The sequence below is a fragment of the Aptenodytes forsteri genome, unplaced genomic scaffold (genome assembly GCF_000699145.1).
Source record: "Aptenodytes forsteri isolate BGI_AS27 unplaced genomic scaffold, ASM69914v1 Scaffold273, whole genome shotgun sequence".
NCBI classification, from domain to species: Eukaryota; Metazoa; Chordata; class Aves; order Sphenisciformes; family Spheniscidae; genus Aptenodytes; species Aptenodytes forsteri.
The window spans coordinates 4,404,931-4,424,795 of NW_008795041.1; the positions used below are offsets into that span (position 1 = coordinate 4,404,931).

The window sequence follows — 19,865 nt, forward strand, 5'->3', positions numbered from 1 at the left end:
ACGCAAGAACTCTGCTCCCTTTCCTAAATCAACACCCATCTTTACCAGCCTAAAACAATCAAAAACATGCACTGAACACGTTGGGAGATTCTGTTCTTCTGCCTGAGGCAATCACATGCCTTATGCCTGTATTAAAAAAGAGTTGGCCTGTTTTATAATGCCCACACAGACTGGTATTCGCATTGCCAAGGTCTGTTTGTTTTTCTCTAAAGGTTTGTGGAATATGCTCAGCCAGAATACCTAACCAAGTAATAACAAAGATGTTTAAAAGCATTTTGAATATGATTTGTCTTTTCTTCCCTGTTCTTTGTAGAAAGTTAACATATCATACAAGCACACATTTAATTCCACCCTTCCCCCAGTCCTCATATTTACTGATTAATTTAGGAACATTTAAGAGTCACCAATAGAGCTTTAAATGCTCTGAGCTACTTGGATTACAGTAACTTGTGAAGCATCACGCCCCAAAAAGAGAGACTCATGGAAATGCGAACAAATGATGAAAGGGTTTTATTGTGCAGAGATTTCAAAATGCTGGAAATCCTTTTGTATTTCCCTTCGCTTCACTTTTGCTTCCCCTCCCCTAGCTGGGAATAAGGAAACAGCCAAGTTATTCTATAGCTGGTTCCCACCACCGTAACGTTCTGGTTCCCACTGAGCTGTGCATTCAAGCAAAAACAAGAACGTTAACAGCTCCATTCCCATCCATCTACTAGACAGGAACTCACAGATGCTTCATTATATACCTCCCGCTGGCACTGATGAGGCAGAAGATTTGTATAGAAAGGAGGGGGCGACTCAGACAAAACACAAGAGTCATTGTAATTTTTCTCATTCTCAATTCTATTAACTAATGTTAGCCAAAACATCATGCTACTTTAAGCTTTTCCTCACTGTTAAAAAATACAGGCATTGTCAACAGCATCTCGAGAACCTTTCACGTATTGTGCAAGTGTCACATACATGAGTTTAAAGAAGATAAGAGGAGGAAAAAAAAGGACCATTTTGTGTAACTGGAATTTTATTTTATATATAAATAATAACAAGAGACCGAGGAATTTTGAGACTTGCTACTTGCAACGCTGATCCTGCAATGGGACAAGCATGGGCAGACTTGAGTCCCACTGCAGAACTGAGGACAAGGTCTCAGGACTGACCCAAAATACTTAGTGTCCTTTCACAGATTCCACACCAGAAGCCCAAGCAGCACACTGTCAGTCTTTCCTGAGGCAGAAGGCAGATTAGTCACATTCAAAATCAAAACGGATTCAGACGGTTTTCCTCTTTTTCTTGGGAAATTGTTGCTCATATCTATATTTTTTGTTTACCTATAAGCAAGGAGAGGGGACAGAGGATAAGGGGGAGAGGGAGGAAGGAAGAAAGCAGAATTAAATACCATAGGCCTTTTCTCCCCGTTGTCAAAGTGCAATTAAAACTTTGTTCCTCAAACAGATTTTGATCAACTTGCCACGTCAAAGAAAATTCTCAATACCAATTTACTTCTAGTAAAGAGATTTAACTCTTCATATTACTGACATTAGAGCACTAATGATTATGTCTGCTCTAGAGAACTCATTGAACTGTATGGAAATATAAAAGAGAAAGAACACTTCATAGCAACAAAACACCAACTGGAATCTTGTGTAATAAACTAACTTTCTCAAATAGAATTCTTTTTAATTCCCGTCAATTGCATTTTTTCCTAATCTCACTGACTCTAGTGTAAAGCTAGGGTAATTTAACTCGAAGAAATGGAATTACATAAATATAGAACCTGAACACAGTGAAAGTGAGATATGCTGTCTTCATGGAAAAACAAAGCCACGTCACTTCCATGCAACTCTTCAGCACAACAGCTGGATAAAATTAAAGCTTGCTTCTCCCATGATGTGATGTGCTTTGAGCTGTAGTTTGCATATAATTATTGATGACAAATGTAATATAATAAAGGAGTTGCAAAGCTGCTGTTTTTTGGAATGGAGAAATATGTTACTGTCTCCAACCCAAAGTGATTTTGTCCTTGGCTGACCATTCACAAATCAAAGACCCATGCTGTGGCAAAACTTTATGAGGAAAATGAGATTGTATTTATTTTAGTAAGCAGATTCAACTAGGAATATTGCCAACAGTTGAAAATACAGTGAGACTTTCAGGACTGATCTCATTCAGAATAAACAAATCTGTCTTTTCAAAGATCACAGCAGCATTCTCCAACGTTTGGGATCACCCAAGTCCAACAAAACATCTGGACTTGGGTATGGAGTTAAATAACTGGATTTGATTTCAAGCAGAAGTAACAAATCACCACCCCCGCAGAACAGCTGAAAATTGATACTGAATTGAACTTTCACCATCTGGTTTCTCTAGGTCAAAAATCTAGCAGTTGCATTTATGCATCTCCTCCAGAAACATGTGGCAAAACAAGCAGATTTCAAAACCAGCAGCACCCAGGTACTTTAAGCACCTAAGCAATTATCTTAACTCTTTAAAAACAAAGACAGTAGAACATCTGAGACAGCAGCTGTTAGTGAGGTTCTCCTCAAAACTTACTTATATAGCATGAGTATATTTGTGATTAAAATCCTGACGACAAAGGGTCTGGATACCAACTTTAGTATAAGTCTTCCTGACAGCTTTCTTCCTTTCCTTCCACCCACCCCCCCTTAAAAAGAAAATGTGCCTTAAGCAAAAAGCACTAGCATTTCAGAAAGTGAATAATGACCTACCAGAAATTATATTCACGTAGTAAGAAATGCTAAAAGAAAATAAAAGCCATTTACAGGTTTCTGTTTTTAATGCACCTTGATATTTGTACAGCGTCCCACATACATAAATGAAAGTTCAATTTTCCTGGCTTTTTGTCATTTAGTAGCTCTGTCCTAGTTCACAATAAGCACAATATTTTAGTGAATTTTAGAGAAGCTTTTCTTCCTCTTGGTTCTCCTGGGTATTTTTACTCAAAACAAAACCGTTTCCTATTTTTTAAAATTTTTATTTTACATGGCTATTTTATAATGAAAACACACGTATTCTTGAAGACTTTATATTCATATGTCTGAAGGAAAAACTAATATAGTCAGTAAATCAGCCAGCCAACATACCTTTCTGCCCTTGTGAGAATTAGCTATAAACAATTAAAAATACATTAAGGGAAACACAACATTAGAAACTAGTTTTGCTTTTAAAGCCGACTGTGTAACAGTGGAATGCTGTTGCTCACCAGATGTGTACGTTCCATCACATCTGCAAACATTTGTGACCGGTGATGATGCATGGAAGAAAAAAAAAAAAAAATCGGTGCACTTTGCTAAATCCAGACTCTATTTACACAGTTGGCAGTTAGGAAAAGAAAGAATTTTACTGGTAAATGGAACACTGCATACAAAATTAATGAGGAGTCCCTACAACGCTAGGATTACTTTCTGATGAAAAATAAGTCTTTAACATAATGTGAAAATAATATAGGGCAAAGACAAGCAACTAGAAAACACATTCAGAAAAGACATCCTTTATCAACCGATAGCAGAGTAGACATTTGATTTTGTACCAAATTATGTCCAATTACATTATCATTAGTAATAACAAGCCTCAAATAAAGAGCATTTTTTGTCCTATGAAATTGAGCCATCTTAAAAAAGTTGAGAAGGTGTTTTTGTTTTGCTTTTCTAGAAACTGTAAGAATCACGGGACTTGCTTGAGTTTAGAAAGCAGCCCAGCGGCCAAGTCAGAAACAAAACCGGCTTCTCAACTCGAGTTTCTGGCTCGGAGAACTGGGAAACGCTGCCTCCATTTCCTCCATCATTCGTTCCCAACTGATGAAGAATGCTCATTAGGGAGGTGCAGCAACATGAAAGGTCAACACATCGTGGACTGTTACAGGCTGTAAGATAATGCTGTACCCTGGCATTGACAAATCTTTAGAGAAAGGTTTCCTTCCCCCCCTTCATACCTGCACAGGTGTGACAAAGAAGGCAAAGAGGTTTTTGGTACGGGGGGCAGAAACGGGACAGGAAGGAGGAAAAAAACCCAATACATTATCAAGGTCTTGCTAAATTAACTCAGAACCCTTGGAAGAGACATAAATTTACTTGCTATGCTCTAAAGATGAAGAATTTAGATAAGTTAAATAGCGTTAAGGAGCGCTCATATTCTTGAGAAATGTTAAGATGAGTAAAATTATTACTTCTCTTCCCCTCTTTCTTCATCAATATGAAGACAACTACAAGTCAAACTTGCAAATGTTCAGCTTTTCCAGGCTATTTTGCTGCTGTAGCCACATACTGTTATCAGTCTTTATCTTTTACCTGTTTGATGCCAAGTGATCTGGTGTTCTACTTCGGGGCTCGCTCTTCATTTGAAGCAGCATGGATTTCCAAGGGCTTGTCACTATCTGCATCACCCTTGAGGAGGGAAAAATATGCACAAAATTTCAATTGAGGCAATCCATGATTAATGTTTTTGCTAGAACAGAAACCCTCTTCAAAAGCTGAAACAAAAACTTGCAAAATCAAGTGGTTGATGAGACTAATTCAGTATAATATACTCAAATATGATCTTCTCCCAAAAGGTTTCTAGATTTTCGTCTTCCTGTAGTTAGCTGAGCAATTAAAGGATTTGAAAGAACAAGTAGTTCAACAGAAATGCTTTAATTGACTCATCTTGCCTGCACTAGTAACAGAGGATAAATTCCCACAGAGTAGTTGCTATTTTGCATACTCTGAATTCTGTGTGGATTTATACAATAGGTCTCTTTTAGTACGTATCCTTTGAGAGAGTGTTCTCACACTTTCCCCAAAATAAATGATAGAAATCAAAGAATGAAGAGAGGCTTGTTAGAGCGTCTGGTCTATCTCTTTGCCAAGTATGCTGTAATGAACAGGCATTTGGTTATAGTTTTAAATACTTATCAATAAAAGAAAATACTTAAAGGGCCACACACATGGCTAGGGGACTGAAGCAGATGACATACAAGGACAGGCTGAGAGACGTGGGTCTGTTCAGCCTGGAGAAGACCAGACAAAGGGGGAACCTAATTGCTATCCACAGTTCCTTAATAGGCATTTACATATTTGGAAGAGCTAGGCTCTTCTCAGAGGTTCACACCAAGAGGACACGGAAGCATGGCAAATTTCTATTAGATCTAAGCGGGGCGGGGGGGGAATGTATCACACCACTGATCAAGCACTGGAGCAGGTTTTCCAGAGAACTTTTTCAATCTCCATCCTTGGAAATATTCAGCACTTGACTGCACAAGGCCTGAGCCACCAAATCTAACTCTGAAGCTGTCTCTGCTTTGAACAGGGGGCTGGATGAAGTGATCAGAGGTCGCGCCCAGCCTCAATTATTCTTAAATTCTACACGTGAAAATTAAATGGCATTTTCTTTTTATTGTAAAAAGATATTTTTACCAATATGACTTAAATGTGATGGAAAGTGTAACAAAAGAAGCCAGAAGAGACTGGAAAGCATAAACATTTCACAGGATGGGTCAAATTTTTGTCCCAGCACAAATTAAACACCACGAATAAGGCACCGAGTCCATGAGACCCTGCATATGCTGCGCTGGAGATAGGGACTCAATACATCAAGATTCAATTATGAAGATAATTCTTAAATTTCTTTTTCAAAATATGCCCAGCAAGACCTTTAAAAGGTAATTCTTTCTTTCAAAAACTCATTTTGTTTTCATCACTATCCCGGATATTTCATAGTATAAGAAATCACATCCACAAACCACACCCATTTCAAAATAATGATCTACTCCGTAATTTTCTTGTACAGGAACTTGCAAGTTATGACATTTTACTACAATTTATAATGAATAATCTGACTCACAATGCCTCATCTCAGGGATTACTCAATCGTGAACAAATGAACTAAAAATAAGTTGTTCACAGAGTTTTCTATGTTTTTCCACTTGCTTGTTTTAACTTGTAAAAAGCAAATACCATCTAGGTAAGCTTTTTTTTTTTGTCCTGAAAGGGGGAAAAAACCCTAGAGCAACACACACAGACACACAAACGTACAGGAAAACAGAGGTCTTGCTCAGTTCCTTTGCTTCTGTAAGCTCAGTAGATCTCATCACAGGGCTTGTCTTCACTAGCTCTATTAAGCCCGAGTTATTTAATTCAAGTCAATCCACTGCTAAACGGTCATCCCTCACACAAACTCATTTGCTGAATTAGCAATTAAGAAGTTCTTTTAACTCCACCCACTGTATGTGCCCACTACGTAAACAGTGAGCCTGAGTGAGACTGATCAAGCAGTAATATGGGTAGCCAGAAAAGGACGTCCTTTGAGCTAGCACAGGGCATAAACACACCTCATTTTACAACAAAGTGTCAAGGTCCTCTAGTCACACTCAAAACCAGATCAGAAGTAAAAAACGTGTTTAGATCAATGACCCAGAAGACAGGCCGCCTCTGTGCCACGATGCCCTCTCATCATTAGAAGCAGGCACCTATTCAAGATGGTCTTTCTACTTTCTGGCTCAACACAGCCACCCCATAATATATCTGGGTGGCCAGAGGAGTTCATGCATCAGAGCTCTATCCCACAGCAGAAGGGGAAATATTTTGCAGCATTCTTACGCATCTGACAGTTTCAACCAAAAGGTGACTGATAAGAAATCTCCATAACTTATTCATTAGTAAAGTGTTCAATACATTGGGATTCCATGGGATTAAAAAAAAATTCAAAAAAATCATTATTTGAAATTGCAAATAATATTGGAACTAAGGCGACTGTACACAATGCTTTTTGTAAGGTTTCAGTACATGAGTGGTTAAAAGACACCCCAACTTAGCTCACAGTATCTAACAGAGATACATTGAGACCTCAATTTGAAATTACAAACTGAAAAAAAAATGCAATGATTTCTGTGAAAATTTTCCTTCAATACGGAGAAAAATGCCCAAAATCAACTTAGCCTAATGTCAAAAACCCAAATGTGGCGTGGCTTTTTTCTCACATTACAGCCTAGTCTAATGCAGAAGTTAGTTTCTGTTGCTCCCTCTGAGAAAGTCTTGCAGACGGCCAGGTCCTTTTACACTAGCACCTAACCTTAGAAATTATAACTCCAAAGGTAGGTATACATCTCTCTTATGCTTATGGAAAACTCTTGAAAGGTAGAGTCTGGCCACCAGAAAAAAAACAACAGCTGCAAAAGAAAAACAAAGGCTCATCTGGGCTCACAGATTAATAATTTACCTTTTTTCCTGTCCTCTTCTGTTTGCAATGTATTGCTTAGAATAAAGAGAACGTCACTGGTTTACCTTATTCATCCTCCCTAGTCAATCAATAACTTACTCTCCATCTTTTATTTTTAGCTGAGCTTGAACTTAACTCTCTTAGAAATATGAAGCACTTCTAAAAATATTACTCTTAAGTTGCCCTAAAAAACTCAACTTTGTGGAGTAGATTCTGTCTTTCCTACCTCTAACACATTTAAATTCACCACAGCCCAAACTAAGGATCCAATTTTACAAGTTTTACTCTGTTGTTGTTCTTACTACCAAACAATAAAAGGAGAGCGTATAACAGGGAACAGTATTTTCTGTCAGAAGTAGACATTTATCTTTTAGTTCAGATGACCAAACTTTTGCTTGTCTGTTCAGAAGCTACCAAAGACAAGTCTTACAAGCATTCTGTAGAAAGAAGCTCTCTCAGCTGCTTATGCTGGGTTTTGAAAGATGCTCAAAACACACGTGACTTAAAAACTCTCCTCTTCAAACACAATTTAAGGTTTGCTATGGTCACAATCCACGATGCTTATGGTAAAGCTCCCCAGTCAGCCACTGACAGCACAACTTCCACCAGAGCTTTCAGGTGAGGAAAAGCCAGGTCCACAATTTCCTTGATGCTTGTTCTCAGCAAGCGCAGGAAATAAGAGCCCAAAGCTGAGCAGTCTTTGCACTTGGCAGCACTCTGTCACCAGCTAACAATTAATAAAATACGCAGAGATAGCTATATAGATATAGCTATATTTTTAATATTTATAGATTTTTATATGTGTAATAAATATATAGAGAGAGGTTAAAAATATATATTAGTATTGGTAAGTCACAGGTGATTTCTATCAACAGACCGGGCAGGAATGAAAACCTAACAATAAGCTGCAAGAGTTTCTCTCAATCTCTGAAGCTGTTTAAACAACCAAATGAACAGCAAGAAAAAAAGAAAAAAAAAACCATCAGTTTTCTGTAAGATCTTATTACTGATTGGACCAAAGTGCGAAAGAGCACACCTATGAAGAAAGGAACAAGACCTGAAAAGGAGGGTGTTTTTAGAGTTCTAGTGCTGTTCTGGTTTTTCACATTTCAGCCACTTCAGTGAAAACAATGGGTGCCTGATTCCGTGTTGGGGGAAGAGAAAGAATCCAGAATAGGTGAAAATACAGCAAAAGTCTTTGAGCGGTATAAAGACAAGACAAAGTGAGAACTAACTGAAAAAAAACCAAAAAACCTGTTTTTCTATGTGTTTCAGTACATATTAGCTCACTGGCTGAAATAAAATCTGGGTTTAAGTGACTTGGTGCCCTAACACATGCCCTTGTCACTTGAAGACGAAGTCATTATAGTATGAGAGCTAACAACCCTACAGCACAATACAACAGTACAAATTATGGAAGTATCCAAACCAGAGGCAGAAGAGGAAGGGCAAAAAGGCTGCATTTCATAAAAATAAACATCAAATGAGCTGACTGACAAACAGGACCTGATTGTTAGAAACTTACAGGTGGTACATATTGAACTGTGGCTCTGAAATACTGATCTTTAAGCAGTTTTCTTGTAAAGAAGTTATACTCCTTTGTATGTAAAACCACAGTCCTTAACTTCACGCTGTTGCACAAAATCTTCAAGCTGCTATGGTTCATCCATCCCTCTGATCTAAGAACAGGTATTAAAGCTGATAAACTCAGCCAGTATTAAACAGAGATCGCTGCGAACAAGAAAAGAAAAATGAAAGAAGCTGCAATTCACTGGCTTAACAGTTCAGCTAGTTCAACACTGTTGTAGGCACTGGAAGGCAAAAAAGTGTAGCAGAAAAGAAATGTAGAAAAGTATGATCTTGCACGAACTATGATCTTATTAGGCAGAGCAGAGGGACCAGTTACTCACAAAGACTAGCTGAAGGCAATGCAGGGTGTTAGCTTTCATAATTGCAAAACCCCATTAATGAAAGTTTGATGCCGCCTAAAGGCTACTCAAAAGGGTTTCAGATGCATCATTCTAAAAAACTTCATAAAGGCGTAAGTTGGTATGATTCTCTACAAATTTTGCAAACTAAGTTTAAGATAAACAAGGTTTGAGGAACACATCTTCCATTTCACTATCGCTTCCCCTAAGGATTTACAACCTGATGATATAAATGTTAACACCAGTTCCACTCATTTCTATGGAACTACTTCTTGTGAGTAAAGATCACTCAAGTAAGCGAAAGATTTTCAGAAGATAAAACCCTTAAAATATTCCTGGCCCGCCAACAAGATGGTTACATTTCTTCTACCATCTCCTCTACCTGGGGGAAGAAGTAGAAAAGTTGTCAACTTTATATCGAGATAAAGTATGCAGAAGCTGAATAACTACTCCTGCTGTCCCGTATTAGGAAAATGTTTCATCCTTCTGGAAATAACAAATGTGAACACTGATTTTTTACTTATGGTACTTGTGTAGCTTTAGCAGAGGGCTTTCATCCCGACATCCTGAAGAGCTGGCTCCTTCAACAAGCCAGCCTCACAATACCAGAATGCTATACTGTAAACAGCGTATTCAAAACCTTATCAGACAGACTTGGTCTATGGAGGCGCTCCAGCCACAGTGTTTTGAAACGTAGCAGCAGAAGGTCCTGGAATTCATCTTTCTTGGCAGAACTTAGATTGCAGTTGATATGACCTCAATTTGGCACAGGTTTGTTTTTTTTTTTTCCATAAAACCTTCAGAAAATTAACATACCACATCTATTTTAATGACATATTGCTGCACAAACATGAAGTTATGCACAGCTGTGGTACCTATGACTATCAAACAAATTATGAGCAACATAACAAATTAACACAAGCCAAGAAGAGCCACCCATATATTGCTTGACTATGTGCAAGAATCCTTTGTGTAGCAACAGGAAAATGCTAGAGTGAATGTCACAAAAACAAAAAAAAAAACATCTTTTGCCTGGCATGGTTTCACGAAATGGGTTACATCTGCTGTAACGATGCCGTGGTTTAACCTCAGCTGGCAACTGAGCACCACACAGCCACTCGCTCACTCCTCTCTGCCCCCCGGTGGGATGGGGGCGAGAATCCGAAGAGTTAAAGTGAGGAAACTCGTGGGTTGAGATAAGAACAGTTTAATAATTGAAATAAAATAAAATAGTAATAATAATAATGATGATGATGATAAAAGAATATACAAAGCAAGTGATGCACAGTGCAATTGCTCACCACCCACCGACCGATGCCCAGCCAGTCCCTGAGCAGCGGCCCCCCCGGCCAGCTTTCCCCCAGTTTATGTACTGAGCATGGCGTCACACGGTATGGAATATCCCTTGGGCCAGTTTGGGTCAGCTGTCCCGGCTGTGCCCCCTCCCAGCTTCTTGTGCCCCTCCAGCCTTCTCAGTCGGTAGAGCATGGGAAGCTGAAAAGTCCTTGACTAGTGTAAGCACTACCTAGCAACAACTAAAACATCGGTGTGTTATCAACATTGTTCTCATCCTAAATCCAAAGCCCAGCACTGTACCAGCTACTAGGAAGGAAATTAACTCTATCCCAGCCGAAATCAGGACAAACAACAACTCAAGAATAACATTTATATTTGCTTTCACTAGTTAAGGAATCTAGCTGCCTAGTACGACAGTAAGAAACAAATATACAAAAACAACCCAGTTCTGTCACAGGGCTGTCAAATTAAGACAGAAGTCCCAGAATCTCTCCTAGAATGCTTTGCTAATTTTAGTGCATGATAGTTAGACGTATTTACTTTCTTCCATGACACTTCTGTATCAATAAAAGCTCCAATAAAAATACAGCTTATAACAGAAATTCTTTTGCTGGAAAAGTTGATACTGATTTGGAGGATCTAATCATCTGTATGAACAAAAAGTACTCTTTGGCACTAGTATAACTACACAGCATTAGAGACAGACTGAAAAAGTTTTTCTAGGGTAAACTTCACCTCTCATATCTCATGTTAGGGACACACCAGTGCTTATATGCATAAAAGAAGGTAGAGGTTTTCATTATTAACTGTGACTGACCACATCCTGATAGAACATTGTAAAACTATCTTAGAAAAAAAAACCAAAAACCCACAAAACAACTAAACAAACAAAAAAAACCCAAACCCACCCCTACCCTCCCAAATTCTCAACTATGTATTTTACTCTGCTTTACCAAAAGGAAGTTTCAGAGCAGACTTCTTCCATTAGAAATACTTTTCAGTCCACATTCTAGTGACTTCAAAAGCACGTGACTTTTTACAACTGCTGTTCAGCTTCTCTAGACCCCAGGGAGGCAACACCCTCTCTTCAACAACTTCAGAGGACAAAGAAACAATGAGGCTGCATACTCCAGTGGCAAGAAATCACTGAACATCTGAAATGCAGGCAATTTCATCAAGTGCATAGTGCTTCTTCATTTGAGTCACAGGATTTTTGTACCTTGCCTAATCCATGAAGTTAAATAGCAACAGTTAACACTAACAATACCTGATCAATTCGATGAACTTCAGGAGGAAACCACCCAGTGGCATTTCACTCCTTTGGGCAAGTAACATATTTTGGCAACTAAGGGGTGTGATTTAAAGATTCTGCAAGGAGGAAGAAGTGTGTTTACTTAGTGGTCTCTGCAGTTTTGCATGTCGTTTGTTTTTCTGCTGAGGTAGCAAGTGCTTGAATAAGCCTTATAATAAGATGAAAGCTTCAGAAGTTTTTGCCTTCCAATAACAACCACATGTTTCCCTTTGAAAGCCTGGGATACAATAAAATAAAAAGCTCAGCTAATTTTTACTGATGCTGTCAGTTTGTCTTTCTGAAATATTTTAATGTTGCCTATTTTTTTGAGATACTTTTTGACAGCCTAGGTTTTAGGAAAGGTACAGTATGATTAACTAACCTTTGTTTATTCAAAGAGCTATACAAGTGCATTTACTGAAGCACCTAGGGCCAATACGGGACGCGTATCCACTGATGAAAGTCTCCACTCTCATAAGACTCAGCAACGGACAGGACACGTGAGCATTTCTCCAACCCAGCTTGTTTGGAGCTAGTCCCACACCTAGACCTACCTAGGGAACCCGGTCCCATACCTGCAGTCTACTCAAGTGCAATTGCCTCTCCAAAACATCTCTCTCTCAGTGGCTATCCCCCTTATGTCTTAGGCCTCTGGGTTGAAAATAACATGTTCTGGTCAGATAGGACTTCTGGTTTACAACAGCCCGGAAGCCATACATCATTGTCAACCTAGTATGAACTGTTACCAGTTGTGAGCTATGGCACAATCAGGAGGTCCACAGTAAAAGACCAAGACTTTCGGCTGGTTCAAAGTCGTTTTCAAATCACCTGTTAGTTTTGCAAGGCTACATTAAACAACTGAAATAAGAGATGAGAAGCAGTCTGCAGCTAGGGCAGCAGTTTTTATCAACAGAACAAGCATAGTTGCTTAGAAATCAGGAATTAAAGATGCAGTGAGTTTAGAAGTGAATTTAAAACCACAGAAGCTTTACCTTACGCACCTGAACTTTTATTTCTTTAAGAGGCAGTTAAAAAAATTCCCTAAAAACCTTACAGGCTCTCCCTGGCACACATTTAATCAACAGGCACAGTTCTGCAGTCTCTCACACTCTGCTTCACTGAGCAATCTACATATATTTCCTAGAAGTCAGTTTGCTTATCTGTATCAGAGAGGTACAACTACAAAGACAGCTTGCTCCTGTGGGGTAACAGAAATGTCTAGTAGATGAAAAACAAAAACATCATTAAGATACTTAACTCCAGCAGCTTCAGGCAGGTTATAAATTATGATCAAGACATTACATAACGAAATGATTCATTAAAACAAGTTCCCATTTCTTCACAAGTTAGTGCTAATCTTCAGCTAATATCATTAATCACACTGCACTGATTTTGAAACTTGGTAGCATTTTGTAGAATGCAAAATGCATTTGAAGCAGCAAAATAAAGTCTTATTTAGGATTTTTTTGGGAGAGTATTTATGAATATTTGCTCTAACATAATGATGTCACTGGGTACTGCTCTATTGGACATTACTATCCAGTCATAACATCTAGCAATTTGTAGAAGTAAACAATTATAGATATACAAAACTAAAACTCTACAATTCACTACAGTAGTGTATCACGTTTGACAAACATCAAAGTTTAAGTTAAAGTTTACAGATAAAGTTTAAGTACTGTGTCCAGTTCTAGGCTCCCCGGTGTAAGAGAGACATTGACATACTGGATAGAGTCCAGCAAAGGGCCACACAGGTGATTAAGGGACTGGAGCATCTCTCCTACGAGGACAGGCTGAGAGAGCTGGGACCGTTCAGCCTGGGGAAGAGAAGGCTCGGGGGGGGATCTCATCCATGTATAGAAATACCTGAAGGGAGGGTGCACAGAGAACGGAAGCCAGGCTCTTTTCAGCGGTGCCCAGTGATGGGACCAGGGGCAATGGGCACAAACTGAATCACAGGAGGTTCCCTCTGAACATCAGGAAAGCTTTTTTTACTGTGAGAATGACTGAGCTCGGCACAGGTTGCCCAGAGAATTTGTGGAGTCTCCATCCTTGGAGATATTCAAAAAGTATCTAGACACAGTACTGGGCAACTGGCTCTAGGTGGCCCTGCTTGAGCAGGGGCTTGGACCAGATGACTTCCAAAGGTCTCTTCCAACCTCAACCATTTTGTGGTTTTATATAGAAACATAATATACATTTTATATATATATATAAAAAATCGAATATAAAGTCTTAATATACACTGCTTTAACGCACACAAACATATAAGCAAATAGTTAGATACCAATACAAACACTAACTCAAAACCAAGGATAAATTCATTCATGTACACTGAATAATATGACTTAAATATAGAGCAACTACTTTGACAACTATAAATCAACTATGGAAGAGCACACTTGCTGAGATATCGAGATTTAAAGTAACTAAAGGCACACATGCCTTAAAATGGTGGTATTGTATAAGCATGGACCATGGGAGTGCTGAAAAAAAAAAAAAAGGCTTCCCTTCTCTAGTAAAGTACGCAAGGAAATCATACTGTATCATTGATGCTGTGTAGGGGGATTAGGGAAAGCTGCTCTGTAGGGGGAATAAGGAAAGCTGCTCCATTCTAAAACTGAAAATAAGCATGCAGACATTCACTTAGTTGTATTAGCAACGTTAATTCAAAAATGCTGTTTTAAAGAAACCACAGTGCTTGCCAAACTCTGGAAAACAAAGCCATTATGTTAGCATTTGCTCTGTCATCAGATGCAAGCATCTCTAAGGCAAGACATCAGTCTGCTTAGCCTAACACAGAACAGTAATGCCAGACCAAAAAAAAAAAGGGACTTGTAGAACAGAAAAAGATTAATGTTATTCTAAAAAAAAAAAAAAAAAAAAAAAAAAACATGGTTTGTAAAGTTTGACCCCTCATACAGTGTTTAACAATTGGAAATCTAGAAAGCAGAAACTTTCAGCAATGACTGCACTTGGTACCTCACCAGGATGCCCAGTTCAAATCAGATTCAAAAGAACTCAATTTTTGTTGGCAGTCTTCTGGATGAGAACCAATTAAACCAAAGTTTCCTAAAATAGGGTTGTAAGTATTAAACCACACAGCTAGTTATCTATGACTAAAACCCTAAGAACTGCATATCCCTATAAACTGTTGTTTTTATGACAAGATAGTAACATTTAATAGAGCAGCACACAATGACATCATCATGCTAGAGCAAATATTCATGAACATTCAAAGGAAAAAAACAAAAAGGGAATAAATTGGAAACAAGATTCTATTTTCTCTCTTTCAAAGAGGAGATATTTAATAAAAAAAAAAGTTATTCCAGATTTTTAAGATGGAGCTTGTCAAATTAAATTATTTTTAAAAAAAAAAAGTTCATTTTTTAAAATAATCAAGACTGTAAGAGCCTTGATCCCTAGCATTCCAACCACAATACTCCCAGCTTTCCTATTAAATACTTAACAGATTATACTAAAGAAAACTTCCAAACAGCATTTCTGAAACTTCAACTTGAAATAAGCGTAATATTTTTCCACAGCTTAGAAAGATAGAATGAAATCTTTGTCTTAGAAATAAAAGCTGAGTTAGAGTGGAAAAAAAACCACTATTGTTCGTATATTCTTTGTCTGAAAATGCAGTGCTAAATTCAGAAATCAAGTTCCTCCGACTTCTTACCTTATCACTTTTTTTCCCAGATTTCTTCTTCTTAGGATTATCCTTCCAAAGAGATTCTACAGCAATATATCCCTGAAGACTCCAGTCATACAGCTGTGTACCAGCAACCTTCAAAACACAAGATATTAGAAAGCATGAACTTAATAATCTGGGAAATATTATTTTGCTTCTTGTTTAAGTGAAAAACGTGTCAAAACACAAGATCTTTAACATCTTCCTGTTCAAGCTCAGGGTGTACAGCATTAATAAACATCTTGAAAAAAATGACACATGAGGAATAAGAAAAGCCAACTTGCTAAAAAACTGTTTGAAGACTACCTGAAAATATATCTATATAAAAAGGGGTGGAATTATGCTGCATGGAAACAATTCTGGTTTTCTTAGTATTCGACATTCCAACAGATTTAACATATGCAAATTATTTCTTAATTTGACCATACTCATTTTAAAGACCAAAAAAAAAAATCCCCTACTTAGTTTGTCACTATTTTGCAATTTTACATTTTCACTGCTTTGACAGAACAGTAAGAGTACTCCCCTTTGTTTCTTTTTATTTGCTATTTAGAAGAAAGACCTAATTTGCTGATAGATGGCTGTAATGAATAACCAGCTGTCAACTCTCAGAACAGAAGACAGCTAGGAAAGACAGTGTTTGCTATATTACACCAACAGGTAATTTTACAAAAGGAAAAATCCCTAAGTCTAACAAAAGAGTATCTCCTTCCCCTTACATGATATAGGAACTGTACTATTCATAGCATCCTTTAAAACTCCGGAGTGTTAGGTTTTTACAGCTCCAGGCTCAGGTCACTTTCATATCACTATCAGTTTTCTTACAAATGAAGAACAGCAAAAATGGACAATTTGCCCAGCTAGACAGCTATCAAACTAAAAAACTTATGAAATCAAGAAATAAGAAGGTATCACCCTATCTCCCACAGCAGGCAAAGCTGGAAAACCAAAACTACGAGAACAGAGCAAGCATAAATGATGTTTCTGAAACAGTTTCTGAATGAAATTTTTAGGTTTCTTCCAGTCTCCAACAATTTGCTCCTCAGAGATTTCCTGAGCCAGAGGTGATTTCTGTGTGTGTAACAATGCCCAAGGAATTTCCCTCCTATGAACTTGTTGCACTTCCCCTTGAACCCCATGCAAATTTTTAGCATCCACAACATCCTGTGCCAAGGAGTTCTACCACTGGGCACACATGGTACAAAGAACCACTTCCCTTTGTTTGTCTGAACAAAATTAAGTACACCGGTTACGTACCACAATGGTCAGAGATGCGCTTCTGGGCAGAGATCGTGTTACTACCTTACAGAAGAGGCTATTTAATAATCAGAATTAAAAGAAAACAAACCCAAATCAGCAACTACATTTCCGAGTCACAACTAAATCCAAAACGTAGGCTGTTTTAAATACGAAGAGCTAGCATATTTGTCACCACATCTGACAATTACAGTTGTATTTTGGTTATAAACAAGTCTGTATGATGCACTGAGTTTTCTCTATATTTGAAGGTGATAAATGTCATCAGAAAAAAGCACACCAACTGTTCCAGCAATGAATGTGTTAAATCTCCAAAATCCCTCAATTCAAACATTACAGGTATAAACAGTTACCTTCTTTTTCAGTATCAGGAGTGTTCATTCTCAAGTACTTCAACAAACTAGTTTTGAAAGTCAGAGGAGCCTATGGCTCATCTGGAAAAATAGTTATCAGTTGTGCAAGCAGTACAAACCTACCAGGACTGAATAACCACCACAATAAACAAACAAACAAACAGAGGTGCTTTTTGTCTGCAGTGTTACTGAGGACAGCTATCAACACAAAATGAGAAAAACCAACAACTATCCATAAGCCTTTTCTTGTTCCTGCTTAAAAATACTCCATTAAAATACTTAAAAACACTCTAAATACCTAACAGAATAAACTTAAACATATTCTTATTATAGGAGTCATATGACCAAGTGAATTATGAATTGCACTAAATGAGAAACCAGTCATTCACGTTGCTGGAGTAAAGTAGCTACATCACAAGGTACGGCAACCCAGATAGTTTAGTCTGCCACAGTCAACCAATGTTTCAACACTGTACACACCTCCCAACAGCTGGGACCCACACACACATTCACAGCTCACGTGGGTTGAAAAATACAATTCTAGACAGACTGTAAGCTGCAAGTTACAGGGTCAACAGGAACACAGCCAAGAAATTTTTATAACCAACCAATGCATCCTCTCATGAACACAACACAAGAGTCATGCATTAGGCTTGTGTTTTATACCTCTCTTTCTCATGGTGCAGTTGAAGAGGAAGCAGGTGGGTACTGCAGTTGCCACCACTATTCTTGGGAGTGGCAGTTCCAACCAAGAAAAGTAAAAGGAACAATCGTAATACAAACAGTTCATTCAATTGTTCAAAGTGTTCATTTCAACATTCATACAAAGAGTGCCTTTCAAAGAGGGACAAGTTTTTCCATTCAGTCATCTGGAATTCTTAATTTCTGGAAGGTAACAATTCCCAGCTTGTTTGTGTTAAATTACAACATGCTAAAATACCACCTCTGTTCAATTCAACACTAAGTAAGTTTGTATGCTAAAATTTGAACAAACAAGTTCAAAAGTCAGACTGAGTGGTTCTCAGCAGGGACTCTGAAATAGTTTGAAAGTGACCTTGGGCCACAAACACGCGTACTAGGCGCTACTGGGGTAGCATCAGCCATCTCTAAGGCCTAATGTGCATGTAAACAAGCTCCCATATTTTAATTCCACACAGGACCATAAACATATAATATTGACTATACCGTACGTTATATGTCAAGATCATCAAGCAGAATTATGGCTAGCAATGCTTTATCTACATTGCATGCTGAGAAACCAAACTGAGAATCTGCTGGCTTTTCTACATTTATATTGTTAACAAAGTAGTCATAGTGCAATTTCACAAGCATTTCATTCTGCAGCAAACATGGACCAAGTGACTCCAACTCCTTCTTTTCAACCCACAGTTCCTGTAATCGTGTCACGCTCTCAGTTGTGCCAATACAACTGTTTATGCCTTATGGACTGAACTGGGCAAGGGATGAGGTCTAGGTTCAAAAGACAGAAATAATTTAGTTTGTTGTCAAAGAAAGAAACACGTATTAGGAAGCTTTTCTTTCTTTCAAGAAGAAGGTAAGCATAACACATACTACTTTAGGAAATTTGTGAAGTTCTAATAACAAGGAACAAAAATTAATTCTAATGATAAAGAGACTGATTTAAGTAACTTCATAATGGAAAGTTTTTTCCAGATGGAAGATAAGCCACAGTAAATACAAAATATTTTGAATGTATTATGATTAGCTGGAAAGCAATACAGTTCCAAAACAGTAGTTGAAGTTCCACCAGAACAAAATAAACTTTAGTCTTAAATTCAGTTCCCTTACCACATATACAGTCTGACCATTTGTTCAAAGTTATACAAATTAAAGTAATACTAGAAGTGAGGAAATAAATCCCTTACAAATTTGTGATTTATTAGAATGATTACTAAAGCAGGGAAAAAAAAAATTAGTCTGTGCATTTCTTCCACCTCCAGTTAGATGAACAGTGTCTGAAAACTACCTATTAGCAACGATGAACTCTGTTGCTATAACTTCACTCAGCAACTCATACATTTTAATTAAAGAAAAAAACTTTTCTTCAGACAGATGCATCAAGTGTTGCACCTCAACTGCAAATATATTTTGCTGTGTTTATTTCGAACTCTCCAATGGAAAGTCTTTAATAAAGGTGGGAAGGGGAAAAAAAAACCCCAAACAAAAAACAACACCCAAAACTTTTTTAGTCTTTTAAAGTATGGTCAAATCTGAAAGTTTACCACACGAAGGGAACTATACCACTGTAAATGGAAAAGCTGTGATGAAGTACTCAAATGTGGAAGAAAAATAAAAAGAACCTAAGAATAAATAAAAAATGTAAAATTTATGTTCCAGAATACTTCCTATACTGTTCTATTAACTTGGCAAGTGAGCTTTGCACTGCCGGCATCCCTTTCTAGGCTTACAGAAATTTTTTGAAAGGCCTATGAAACATTTCAAAATAATTACTAGAGATAAAAGTGCTTCCAATTTCAGATTAAAGCATAAAATTATGGATAGTAAGATCCGATATGCTTAAAACTTTGCTCCTTTAAGAAAAGAAAAGCGCAAGAGAGATTAGAAGAACCAAAACAGTATCTAGGATATCACTCTCTCCACAGAAGTTTTCAAACTCATATGTCTAGTGTCCTGACCAAGTCAACAAAGCTAAACCTATTCCAGTCAAGTTTCAGGCTCATGGTCTCATATCAGATTTTTTGTTACAGTCAAACTAAGAACTGTGAATTAATCAAAGGGCAATCATGCACTTCAAAGTTTTCGCAAAATAAACAAGGTATTGTGAAGCTGTTAGTAGCAAATCCATAGTTAAGACT

At 37.7% G+C, this 19,865-nt stretch overlaps 1 protein-coding gene across 5 annotated transcripts in view; it reads right to left on the bottom strand.

Moving 5' to 3' along the window:
- Nucleotides 1-492: 492 nt before the first annotated feature.
- APOO (apolipoprotein O) overlaps nt 493-19,865 on the bottom strand; it is a 30,092-nt gene continuing 10,719 nt past the window's right edge. Inside the window, exons 6-10 of one of the 5 annotated variants that reach the window (XR_002086152.1) lie at nt 15,407-15,514; nt 4,305-4,400; nt 3,221-3,243; nt 2,727-2,755; nt 493-1,328 (exon numbers count right to left, since the gene is read on the bottom strand). Coding sequence is in view for 2 of the 5 variants with exons in the window: in XM_019471432.1 (XP_019326977.1) it covers nt 4,332-4,400; nt 15,407-15,514 (177 nt within the window). In the remaining 3 variants the exon portion in view is untranslated. Of the gene's footprint in view, nt 1,329-2,726; nt 2,756-3,220; nt 3,244-3,339; nt 3,950-4,304; nt 4,401-15,406; nt 15,515-19,865 lie in introns of those variants that run through there. The other 4 variants (XR_002086153.1, XR_002086151.1, XM_019471432.1 and 1 more) reach the window with 4 other exon arrangements.